The 11,308-nt window shown below is 68.2% G+C and overlaps 4 protein-coding genes across 4 annotated transcripts in view; 2 read left to right on the forward strand and 2 right to left on the reverse strand.

The window, feature by feature from the left end:
* The window catches only part of H696_02188 (hypothetical protein), a 2,818-nt gene extending 2,220 nt beyond the window's left edge, over positions 1 to 598 (reverse strand). Inside the window, exons 1-2 of the mRNA XM_009496086.1 lie at positions 361 to 598; positions 34 to 245 (exon numbers count right to left, since the gene is read on the reverse strand). Of these exons, the coding sequence (XP_009494361.1) occupies positions 34 to 245; positions 361 to 533 (385 nt within the window). The 5' untranslated portion in view covers positions 534 to 598. The remainder of the gene's footprint in view (positions 1 to 33; positions 246 to 360) is intronic.
* Positions 599 to 1,113: 515 nt separating this feature from the next.
* Positions 1,114 to 2,905, forward strand: H696_02189 (hypothetical protein). The gene is made up of 3 exons (XM_009496087.1): positions 1,114 to 1,881; positions 2,002 to 2,673; positions 2,800 to 2,905. The coding sequence occupies exons 1-3, from the start codon at positions 1,204 to 1,206 to the stop codon at positions 2,875 to 2,877; spliced, it is 1,428 nt and encodes a 475-aa protein (XP_009494362.1). The 5' UTR covers positions 1,114 to 1,203; the 3' UTR covers positions 2,878 to 2,905.
* A 524-nt stretch (positions 2,906 to 3,429) lies between these two features.
* H696_02190 (hypothetical protein) lies at positions 3,430 to 6,898 on the forward strand. Its single transcript, XM_009496088.1, has 7 exons — positions 3,430 to 3,949; positions 4,119 to 4,438; positions 4,871 to 5,557; positions 5,749 to 5,984; positions 6,106 to 6,225; positions 6,384 to 6,480; positions 6,642 to 6,898. The coding sequence occupies exons 1-7, from the start codon at positions 3,497 to 3,499 to the stop codon at positions 6,763 to 6,765; spliced, it is 2,037 nt and encodes a 678-aa protein (XP_009494363.1). The 5' UTR covers positions 3,430 to 3,496; the 3' UTR covers positions 6,766 to 6,898.
* Positions 6,899 to 7,219: 321 nt separating this feature from the next.
* Positions 7,220 to 11,308, reverse strand: part of H696_02191 (hypothetical protein) — a gene marked incomplete at its 5' end in the record, with an annotated part of 4,750 nt that continues 661 nt past the window's right edge. Inside the window, 5 exons of the mRNA XM_009496089.1 lie at positions 7,220 to 7,715; positions 7,825 to 9,253; positions 9,415 to 10,413; positions 10,667 to 10,962; positions 11,079 to 11,210. Of these exons, the coding sequence (XP_009494364.1) occupies positions 7,339 to 7,715; positions 7,825 to 9,253; positions 9,415 to 10,413; positions 10,667 to 10,962; positions 11,079 to 11,210 (3,233 nt within the window). The 3' untranslated portion in view covers positions 7,220 to 7,338. The remainder of the gene's footprint in view (positions 7,716 to 7,824; positions 9,254 to 9,414; positions 10,414 to 10,666; positions 10,963 to 11,078; positions 11,211 to 11,308) is intronic.

The following is an 11,308-nucleotide window of genomic DNA, read 5'->3' on the forward strand; positions in this document are numbered from 1 at the left end:
GGGGGGGGGGGGGTTATGTAGGTGCGCACGCACCCCAGCCGAAGGCGATGGCGCGGGCGGCCGCAGGCAGACCAGGGAAGAAGGCATGCTGCTGCTCGAAGGTGTGGCCCCAGTCGGCCCAGCCGCCGGGGACTGGCTCCCACCAGGCCCACCGGTCCAGAGCCGGCGTACCGGCGGCGATCGCATGCATGTGAATGGCATCCCAGCGGATGAGGGCCTCGGCCGCGCGCACATGCAGTGGGGCCCTGATGAAGCGCGTGGTCAGCCAAGAGGCAGGCCGGCGGGGCCGTCGCACCGGGCACAGTGGGGGAAAAGGCGAGGAGGGGGAGAGAGGGAGGGGGGGGGGGGGCAGCCACGCACGGGTTATCTTCGCCAGAGTTCATGCCGATGCCCAGGGCCAGGGCGGTGGATGTGTCGTCCGGGTCAAGCCGAAGCAGAAGCCGCGGCAGCACCAGCAGGCCCAGGGAGGCGATGCGGCTGCCGAGAGCCAGCAGCGCGACCCGGCGCGCGGTTGCCGCCGATCTGGAAGTCATCCGGTTGTCGCCTCCGAGGAGTGGACGAGGGGGGTGAGGTATGCGGGGAAAGGGCGGAGCAAGAGGGGGGGGGGGGGGGTGTTGCTGCATGCCCCGGCGGCCTGGGGCCGATCCGCGGCCGGCAGGGCCACCTTTTTCATTTTTGCACCCCCCCCCCCCCCCCCTTCCCAGCCCCAATGCATGTCAAACGCCCCGATCGCGCCCAGCACGCCGGCCACCAGACTGGACGACGGTGGGACGGGCGCGCGCGCGCGGCATCGCGACATGCCAACCATCCGGCCACGCCCGATCGTTACTTTCGCCCCCCGGCGCGGCCGCATTTTTTCCGATGTAGGACAGACTGGGAGCAAGATCCCCTCTCTCTGTCTCTCCTGTGCCCCGCGCCAAGCGAGCCCCGGCCGCGGGGAGATTGATGCCAGCCCCGTGTGAGCCGCGCGCAGCGTCCACACGCTCCGCCTTCGATCATGCCTGCTCGCCTGCACCCGCCCAGCCCCGCCTCCATACACATTTGCGCGCGCACGCACGCGCGCACACACACACACACACACACACACACACACACACACACACACACACACCTATCCCCTCGCTCTTGTCTCCTGTCCCCCTCGCCTGCCTCCCGCCCTACCCCCCGATCCCCTGCCTTCTTCTCCCTTTGGACACCCTCCCGATGACCGCCGCCTCCCCGGCTGACGGCGGCGCCAGTTGGCTCCGGCAGCCGGTGGTCTATGTGCTGTCCTTGGCGATTGTTGGGGCGCGAAATCTCTCGGCGGCCGCCGGGAGCCCGGACTCGGGGCCCGGCATGGGCACCGCCGGCCCGGACACCGACCCCGGTGCAGCGCGAGCACCGGCCCGTCTGCGCGTGCTTCGCCTGACCGGGGCCGATGTTCGCATCTCCACCGGGCAATTCCCGGTGGCTGGTGGGACAGCGGCCGCCGGCCCCTCCGGCGGTTCGCCGAGCGCCGCCGACGGATACTCGGTCTTCCCGCCGAAGCGCGTTTTCCTCCGGGTCCTGTCGAGCCCACAGCAGCTAGCTAGCCTCGCGGCCGGTGGCCGACCGGTGGCCGAGGCGCCTGCCTGTCCTCCGGGAGTCCTATCGCTGGTGGACCACCTGCTGGAGGTGGACATGCTGGATGGGGAAACCGGCCAGTGCCTCGCGCGAGCGGCCTCCTCGTTGGCTCCCCTGTTGGGGTGCTTTGCCGCGTCGGCGGCCGCCTCGCCGCCGCCACTCGGCCCCTTCGTTGACCCCGGGACCCCGGGAACTGGACGCCTGGCCGCCGACTTCCGTACTTGGGTCCCGCTGCTGGGCGTTGCCTCGGCCGAGCCGTTGCTCGCCGCCAACGGCCAGGTACGCTGCTGGGTCTGAGACGTCCCCCCTCTTCCACACACACACACACGCCCTGCCTTGTGGACTCACCCCAGACATTCCTCGACCATGGTCCCTTCTTCCCTCTTTGCCAACGGCCAGCCTGCCGCCGTGGCTATTCACTGTTCGATTTCGCGCGAGGATCGTCTGGTTTCCTGGCTGGCAACCAAGGCCTTTTTCAGCCGGCCTGGCAGCGCCGGGTCCAGTCCCTTGGCGCCGGCCCCGGCGCACATCACGACACCGCCGCCGCCACCGCCGCCGCCGCCGCCGCCACCGGCCCTCCCGGTCCAGGCTCCCTTGCCACATCCTGCCTATTCGGCCTATCCCCACATGTACCCCGGGCATCCGGGCTACGGGTGGCCGGGGGCCGCATATGCCACCGCCCCGGGCGTGCTGCCCTATGCTCCGGGCATCGGGGGTCCCTACCCCTCAGGTGGGCCATCTTACACGCCGGCCACCCCGCCCTACACGCCGGCCACCCCGCCCTACACACCGAGCGCCGCCTACGGCTCCCTCTCGCCGCCCGGGGCTCGGCCCGATCAACGGCCCGGTGCCCCGGCGCCCGGGGTCGACCCTCTGACGGCTGGCATCTACGCGGACCCTCGATTCGAGGCGGATGCCGCCAGCGCGCGAGCCGCCTTCGAGGGGCACATCCACCGGCTGGCTGCCGAAGCCATGCACACGTCCGATCTGGCGGCCATGAACGCCAAACTGGCCTCCGCTCTGCGGGAAGAGCGCTCGCGCGCCACACAGCTGGAGTCCCTGATCAGCGAGGTATGCGCTCGCCGATGTGCCCCCATTCGGCCCTCCCCTCGGGTGGGCCTGGTGCCTTGCCACATGCTGCTTACTGACGTGCTCCTCCCTTCCTTCCTGCCTGTCCCTGCTCGGGCGGGGGTGTAGTTTGCCCAATTGGAGTCCAGCCGGGCCGAGATGAATAGCCAGCCGGACCCGGGCGAGGATGCCGGTGGCCCTGTGTGAGGGACAAAATAGAAAAAGCAATCCATAATAGCTCCCGGTTGGCGTGGTCTCGCCACCGGTGTTGGGCCGGGTGTACCCGTGGTCCTGAAGTCACGCGGAGGACGATGGATTGGCATTCGCGACCACGCGTCGCCTGTGCGCCAACGCACGCGCGCCTCTCGTCGGCCGGGGCCCGCGCCCTGGCCTCGCGCGCCCTTCGCACTTCCGCGTGCCCGGTGATGGCACCAGGACGCGGGGGCGCGTGCGGGAAGGCGCGCGTGCGGCACCCACGACGATCCTCAAGGGTGGGGTGGGGTGGGAGGCGGGGGGGGGGGGGGGGGGGGGGGGGGGGGGGGGGGGGGGGGGGGGGGGGGGGGGGGGGGGGGGGGGGGGGGGGGGGGGGGGGGGGGGGGGGGGGGGGGGGGTGGTTGCCCGCATCTGCCCACACTCACGCACGCACGCCCCGGCGCCCTGGGAGGCGAACGGGGCGTGGATCGATCTGACGCGGGGAACTAACCGAAGGGCCAGCAAGGCCCGGGCCCGGTTCGGCCAGAGCATGCGGCATCCCCGACCGTTGGACGATCCTGCCCGGTCTCTCTCTCCTCCCCCCTCCTTGCGCCGCTTCCCCCGCCTCCTGCCTATGTTCCAGCTGGCTGGCCGATTCGCCCCCCTCAGCCGGACCCGCCCCCTCGCCGTCGCCGCTCGCGCCCTATCCTCCGCCTCGGCGCCCCTCCCTCTCGATACCATGGTCAAGCAGTCCAGCCCCCCGCCGGGTGACATCGCCGCCGAGACGGCCACTGTCGCCGGCACCGTCGCCGTCGCCGACGCGGCCGCCGCCGCGACCACCACCACCGCCGCTGCCGCTGCCGCTGCCGCTGCTGCCCCCGAGATCGCCGGTCCCCGTGCCACCACCCGTGCGCGCAAGGCCACCAAGGCCTTCGACCCGGCCGTGCACATGAACAATTCGCTGCATGTCACCGGCTTCCGCTTCCCGAGCAGCAAGAATGTGCGCAAGTTCTTCGAGCAGAGCGGCATCCAGGTGACCGGCATCCGGTACTTCCCGCGTAACTCCGCCTTCAACATCAATTTCCCGGTGCGTTTGGCCCTCCCCTGCTTTCGTCCCTTCAGGGCCCTGTCCTAGCGGCCGCCGTGTGTGGGTGTGGGTGTGGGTGGGTGGGTGGGTGGGTGGGCTTGTCTGACACTTATGTCTGCTCTGGGCGCGGCCCGCCGGAAATCTGTGGTGGGGAAAAAAAAAACCCCAGCCCGGGGCCAACATCACCGAGATGCACGAGAAGATCAATACGATGAACTTCCGCTCGAGGCCCCTGGTGGCCCGGTTCCGTGACCAGTCGGAGGTCGATGTCCAGGAGCACAAGGACCGCCACCAGACCCTGCGCGCGGAGTACACCGAGTCCGACCTGCCGGCGCACGAGCGCCTCAACGACCAGGTGACCCCCCTGTGGCGTCTCCCCTATGATGAGCAGATCCAGCAGAAGACCGACACCATCAAGACCATTCTCCAGGAGGCGCGCAAGAAGCTGGTCGACACGTACAGCGGCACGGCCCCGGTGTGGCTGGACAAGTACGCTCCTGGCTGATTGCCGGCCTTTGTCTTTTCCGCCTGTGTGTATGGCCGCGTGGTGGTGGATGGGTGGGTGGGTGGGTGGGCGGGTGCCTGTGCATGCGTGCGTGCGTGCGTGCGTGTGTGCATGCGTGCGTGTGTGTGTGCATGCGTGCATGCATGCGTGCGTGCGTGCATGCGTGCGTGCGTGCGTGCGTGCGTGCATGCGTGCGTGCGTGCGTGCATGCGTGCGTGCGTGCGTGCGTGCGTGCATGCGTGCGTGCGTGCGTGCATGCGTGCGTGTGGGAGGAAGGGGGGGGGGATCCCACCGCCACCCCCTCGGGCGCCTGCCCGCCTGGGGAGTCACCTCCACCCTTCCGTGTCTTTTGCTGCGCCTCTTCTTCTCTCTTTTTCGGGCATGCTTCTCTTCGAAACTTCTGACACCCGGCGCAGCCAAAGCGACCTCTTGTGCAAGCTGGAGCCGACCATTCGCTCGCCGGTGACCGATGGCTACCGGAACAAGTGCGAGTTCTCCTTCGGCTATTCGCCGGCCGGCAAGCCGACCGTCGGCTTCCTGCTCGGCCTCTTCAAGGAGGGCAAGGCCTTCATCGAGAGCCCGCAGCAGTGCCCCCACGTGTCGGACAGCATGAAGAGCGTGGCCGCCCTGCTGCAGGAGCATGTGGATCGCATGCACGCGGAGACCGCTGAGATGGCTGTCGACCCGGTTGAGCCGGCCGAGGCGGCTGCCGCTGTCGAGACCACCTCTGAGGCTGCTGAGTCGGCCGAGCCGGCCGAGGCCGCCGTCACCACCGAGCGCCGCACTCCCTTCCCCTGCTACGATCGCCTGGAGCAGTCTGGCTTCTGGCGTTTGGCCATGGTGCGCGAGACGGTGTCCAAGTCCATGATGGTCGTGGTGCAGGTGCACCCGCAGCAGCACAGCGCCGAGGTCCTGGCGGCCCAGGCTGACGGGCTGAAGGCCGTCTTCGAGGAGGCCATCCGCCAGGAGCGCATCCCCAAGGATGTGCTGCTCCTCTGGCAGCAGGAGGCCGGCCTGTCCAACGCCTTCACCAATGCCCCGGTGCGGACTCTGATCGGCAATGCGGCCGATCCCCACATCTACGAGCAGCTCTATGATCTCAAGTACGTGGGGTGTCCACCTTGCCTTTTGCTTTTTTCCGCCCCTTGTGTGGGTGCCTTCTCCGCCTGTCTCCTTCCTTCTTTGCCCCGCCGCTGTGGTCATCGGTGCCGCCTCTCATGAGGGGCGGGGCGACGATGCGACAGGCGAGTGGACATCCCGTCTGACCGTGGCGCCCTTCTCATCCCCCACGTAGGTTCCGCGTCTCGCCCTGGTCCTTCTTCCAGGTGAACATCGGGGCCACGGAACTGCTGTACTCGTACGCCGCCGAGCTGGCCGGCCTGCGCGACGGCAATGAGACCGTTCTGCTGGATGTCTGCTGTGGCACTGGCACCATCGGCATCTCCATGGCCAAGAAGGCCAAGCGTGTCATCGGCATCGAGATCGTGCCGCAGGCTATCGAGGATGCCAAGTTCAACGCCTCGCTCAACTGTGCGTCAGCAGCCTTGTGCCTTTGTCGCCCGACGCGCCGTCAGCTCCTCCTTCCGATGTCTCATTGCCGCTCCCCCACTCATCGCATCCACCCTGTACACACACACACACACACACATAGCCATCACCAACTGCTCGTACATTTGCAATGGTGTCGAGAAGTGCATGGATCAGGTCCTGGAGTCTTTGGACCCGAACGAGGACGCGGTCGCCATCCTGGATCCCCCCCGTCGTGGCGTCTGTACGTGTGGCGCTCTTGTCTTCGCCCGGTCTCCCCCCTCTTTTTTCGTGCTGCTCACGTGCCTCCCATCTACACACACACACACACACACACGCCCGCGTTCACAACCCCTCCACCCGTCGGGCCTCCTTCTTCGAACATGGAACACTCGCCCGCAGCCCAAAACGTTGTTCGCGCCCTGCGCACTTCGGCCCACCTGAAGCGTCTGGTGTTCATCTCCTGCGATGCCAACCAGGCCATGCAGAACTTCGTCGAGTGCGTCTCCTTTTGCTCCGCAGCTGCCCCACTCTTTCACTTCTCCCTGTTTCCGGGCCCCTGTCAGTCACCTTTGAGCCCATGTGTCTAACTCTCCTTTCTCTCTCCCTCTCTCTCCCCCCTCCCCTCCTGCCTTCCTCTGTGTCTCACTTTCGCCCCAGCCTTTGCCGCGCCACGACCAACCGCCACCCTGGCAAGCCGTTCCGCCCAGTGCTGGCCCGTGGTGTGGACCTTTTCCCCCACGCGCGCCCCTGCGAGCTGGTCCTGTATTTCGAGCGCGACTGAAGACTCGGCTCGGTCTTTCAATTCGGGCGGCGGGAGCCACCTCGCGTCCGCCCGAACTGGCCCACACCCATCCCTAGGTGAATGGACCTTTCCCCTCCCCACCACGATACGATGGCTGGCCGGCCCCCCCCCCCCCCCTCTTCTCTCCGATCCTCTCTCCCTCGATCGTGCACGTGCGCACACACACACACACATGTGTAGACATCTCCATGCCCAAATGGATGCACATACAAATATGCATACACGAAAATATACTGTCCTTGAAAAAGAGCGCGAACACTCGCATGTCCATTTGCACTCGGCCCCCGGGATTTCTACCTTCTCCTCGGGGATGGGGCACATGTAAACGCGCAACGCCGCAGGGAGAGAGAGAGAGAGAGAGGGGGGGGGGGGGCAGGGAGGGATGAAGCAAACAGGGCAAGGTGTAGACGGGGCTGGGAGCAAGGGAAGGCGTGGAAGGGGGGGGGGGAGGGGGGAGAGAAAGATGGGCGAAGGTGCTGCGGGCCCGGGGCCGGCCACGCGCACGCGCACGCGCACGCGCACGCGCACGCGCACGCGCACGCGCACGCGTAGCTACAGTCTATGGCCGCCGGTGCTGCCGGGAGCGGCAGCGGGCGGATGCCGGCCGGTGAGGGCAGCCGGCGGCGGGGCCGGCGGTCCGTGTGCTGGCATTTGGTTGCGCGCAGCAATATCCTCAAAGGCACGGGCCTGCAACACGACACTCGACCGGGTCTGCCGCCGGGGCTTGACCGCGGCCGGCGCCACGGGCGGAGGGGGCGCCGGGTTGAAGGAGCTAAAGGATTTGAGGAAGACACTGGGCCGGGTGTTGGGCTCTTGGATGATGGCCGGCGATTCGAGCGGCAAGTGGGCCGGGTCGTGATCGGGACGGCCCGCGCCGGGCCGAGCCCCAGTGTCCCAGGAGGTGGAAATATGAAGGTTGGGCTTGGAATCTGGACGCACGTGTGAGGCCATGGTTGAGAGGGCAAGGGCAGGCGCGAAGGGGGGGATCGGGGGGGGGGGACAGGCGAAGCCACAAGCACGACATGAAAGTGCACGTACGACGGTGGGAACCGGGTGGTGGGGGGGCCGCCCCGAAGGCTGGCGTGGATTCCTCGGCGGCCGTGGCAAATGGCGACGAGGTGGCGAAGGCGGGACCGCGGGCACCCGACACAGGCGGCGCAGCAAAGGTGCTACCGCGAGCCGACCGCGGAGGCAGCGCGAAGGACGAGGAAGAGGAGGACGCCGATTCCCCACCGGCGGCGGCAGCGGCGGCGGCGGTGGCCACGGGAGAAGTAGCCCCGCTGCCGGGGACCCGACCCGACAGGGCATTGATCTCGTTGGCCAGCTGGCGGATGTCCGCCGGCCGGGCCTCCACCACAGGCGGATCGAACAAGGACATTGGCCGGACGTGCGGGCCGTTGGAGGGGGCCACCGGGCGCAGGCTCACATCCGAGTCGCCGGCATCCGGAAGGCCCTCGCCGAACTCCGCGCCACCGGCAGCGCCCCCGCTCCCGAGCGAGGGCGAGCCCACGGCCGATGAAGTGGCCGAAGCCGGGGCAGTCGAAGCGGCCGAGGCGGCTGCCGATACGGCGGCCGCCAGGTCGGGACTCCCGGCACGCGAGGCCACCTGCCCTGGCTGCTGTCCATGCCTCCGCCGGGCGTCGGCCGCCGCCGCGGTCTGGCACCAGACGTCATAGCTGGCAGAGGGCGGGGTCGGAGCCAAGCGAGCAAAGGAGGTGCTCGATGGGGGTGGCGAGCTCGAGGCATCGGCAAATAGCTCCCCCGAGAGGCGGATGATTTGCGAGGGACGCCGCCGGGCCGGAGGGGCTGACACGCCCCCGGCCCCGGGGTCCATGCCGGGGAGACCACCGGCACTCCGGCGCAGGGCCCCGGTGTTGATGTTTAGCAGGGCCGGCGAGAAGGACCCGGGATCCGGGCTGCCATCGCGGCCACGACCAGTGCCGCTGCCCGCGCCGGCGCCCCCGATACCGCCCATGCCCAGTGTAAGATCGCCCGCCTGCGGGACAACCGCCAAGTAGGCCGATGTGGCCGACGAGTCCAGCGTGGCCGCCGGGATGGAGGAGATCCGGTCAATGGAGTCCGTGGAGCCGGAGTTGAGGAAGGTCACCGGGTCGATGGCGAGGGTGGACACCACGGGCCCGGACTGCAGGGAGTAGGAGAAGGGAGTGGCCGCGCTCGTGCCCGTGGTACTGGAAGGCAGGCTGCCCGCCGGGGAGGTGCCAGCCGTGGCGGCTGCCCCGCCACCGGGAGCGAAGGAATGACGGAAATGTGAAGGAGCCCTCCCGGAGCCAGTGAAGTCAACACCACTGGAAGGGTGCTGTGCGCCACGCCGGCCAGGATACGTGTCAGACACTTGCGGCCCGGCACCCAGACCAGCCGGCCGCCCGGGGTATGGCCCGGCCCCCGGGTCAGGCGCACCGGCCATCGTGGCCGGCCGCGGCACCCGCTGCTTAGATGGCAGAGTGCCCTACATGGGGTCACAGGCGAGGGGGGGCGAGTTAATCACAGGTCAGGGGCCAGGAAGAGGGGGAAGGGAGGCGGAGGGCGAAGGCGGCCTTTGACGGGGAGAGAAGGGAGGAGAGAAGAGAGAGGGGGGGAGGGGGGGGCAGGAGAGAGCAGCAAACACACAGCCGAGGGGGGGGAATGATGGTGGTGGGGAGAGGGGGATGCACCGCTACCGGGGCCGCCGAATGTCCGCGTCGGCGAGGGGGCCGAAATGGAGAAGGACTTGGCGGGCGATGATGCGCCGGTCGGGCGAGAGGGCGGGGGCGGCGAAGCGGCGGTGCTGTTTGCCCCGGCGAGAGCCGACGCGGCCGGCTGCGGGTCCCCCCCTCCTCCTGCCGGGCTGGCCGCCGACCAGCGGTCGGCCAGCGAGTAATCACACGGGGAAATGGCCGCCGTATGGCCATCCAGGGCCAACGGCTGTTGGGACTGCTGCTGGCACAGCAGCGCATCGTCCTCATCGCCCTCGTCGTTGTCCCCCTCGGTGCCGTACTCCGGGGCAAGGGCCCCGGTGGTCAGCGGCGAGGAAATATGCGGCGCCGAGTGGTGGCCAGCCAGGGCCCCACCGCTGCCACCATGATGATGTTGCTGCTGCTGCTGCTGCGATGGGTGCTGCATGTTGCCCTTCATGCTGCGGGACAGCTGCTGCTTGATGTTGTTGGCGCGGTGCTTCAGCCGGCTGAAGGACGATGGTCCATTGGGCGCGGGCCCCCCGGCCGAGGAGGAGCCGGCCGGGCCAGGCCCAGAGGCGAAGCCATCCGGCGACTCGGTGTCCGTCAGAGACCCGCCGCCGCCGCCGCCGCCGCTGCCGCCCGTCGTCGTGGCCACCGTGGCCACGGAGCAGTGGCTCTGGTCCGAGAGAACCGACTCCGAAGGGGAGGGCACGTAGTCAGTGGTGTAGCCGCTGCCCGCGGCCCCTGCCGGGTCGCCGGCCTGCAGCGACAGGGCACCGAAGTCTGCCAGACCATCGGCCTCGGCACGCTCAATCATCCACGGATCCACCACCGCGGTCAGATCTTCGGTCGCTGCCAGGCCGACGTCCACCACCGGGTCCACCTGGATCGAGGGCGGAGGCTCAACGCCGCCGGCAATGTATTCGAAATCGAAATGAACGGACCCGCCATCCTGCAAAGCAGTATGGATAAGGGGAGGGACGGGAGCGAGAGGGACGGGAGCGAGAGACGAAGGGGGACGACGAGACGACGAAAAGAGGACAACACACATGCAAGAGTCAGGGCTTGGATCCTCCACACAGGGACAGGAGGAGGTACATGGGAGGATACAGGCGTGAAGGGGGCGCCATGGCGTGCAGCAATGTGTGCGGGAGGCTGAAAGGGCGGACGGAGGGGGAGGGGGAGGGGGGGGGGGGGGGGCGCACCGGGAAAATGTGATCGAAATCCACCAACAGCGAGTACATGATCTCGGACGCGTGCTGTGTGCCCTTGATGTCAAAGCCACTCATGTCGCCGCTGGGATCCTGCTCGGACTCGCTGCGGAGCAGGTTCGGTGCGAAGACCGCTGAGAGGTTGTTGGGGCCCATTTTGTTGCTGTCCTCCAGCAGAGCAACGATCCGCAGGAATTTGATCAGGAAGAGGATCAGCGTGTAGTTGCCGGGCGGCAGGTAGGTGATGATTTTGCGCAGACAATCCAGACGGGTTGGCACGTCGGAAATCTCTGCGTGGGGCGTGTGTGGCAAATAAGGGGAGGAGGGAGAGAGAGAAAAAAAAGACGGAGCCATGTGAGTACAGGCAAGGGAGGATGTCACGAAGGGCAGACACTGGGAGGCGCACCGTTGGCTGCCATGAAGCAGTCATAAAGCTCGAAGGTGAATAGCGGCTCGGGCAACTCGCGGAGATACAGCTTCAGCAGGGAGGTCACGTCATGCGGGCTGGGGCAGATCTCCTTCAGATCGATACGGTCGCCTGGGTGGTGGAGGGCCGGCGAGGGGCAGGTATGCAGGATATGGTGAGCATCGACCACCGATGGGCGGGGCGGGGGCAGAATGCAGCCAAGGGGGGGG

This window comes from Fonticula alba, assembly GCF_000388065.1.
Source record: "Fonticula alba strain ATCC 38817 unplaced genomic scaffold supercont2.3, whole genome shotgun sequence".
NCBI lineage: Eukaryota > Rotosphaerida > Fonticulaceae > Fonticula > Fonticula alba.

Bases quoted from the DNA above. Each gene is read 5' to 3' on its own strand.
- H696_02189 (XM_009496087.1), top strand. From the start codon at position 1,204: ATGACCGCCGCCTCCCCGGCTGACGGCGGCGCCAGTTGGCTCCGGCAG. The intron at 1,882-2,001 runs GTACGCTGCTGG...GCCAACGGCCAG, and splicing joins TGCTCGCCGCCAACGGCCAG to CCTGCCGCCGTGGCTATTCA. The intron at 2,674-2,799 runs GTATGCGCTCGC...GCGGGGGTGTAG, and splicing joins TGGAGTCCCTGATCAGCGAG to TTTGCCCAATTGGAGTCCAG.
- H696_02190 (XM_009496088.1), top strand. From the start codon at position 3,497: ATGTTCCAGCTGGCTGGCCGATTCGCCCCCCTCAGCCGGACCCGCCCC. The intron at 3,950-4,118 runs GTGCGTTTGGCC...AAAAAACCCCAG, and splicing joins CCTTCAACATCAATTTCCCG to CCCGGGGCCAACATCACCGA. The intron at 4,439-4,870 runs GTACGCTCCTGG...CACCCGGCGCAG, and splicing joins GCCCCGGTGTGGCTGGACAA to CCAAAGCGACCTCTTGTGCA.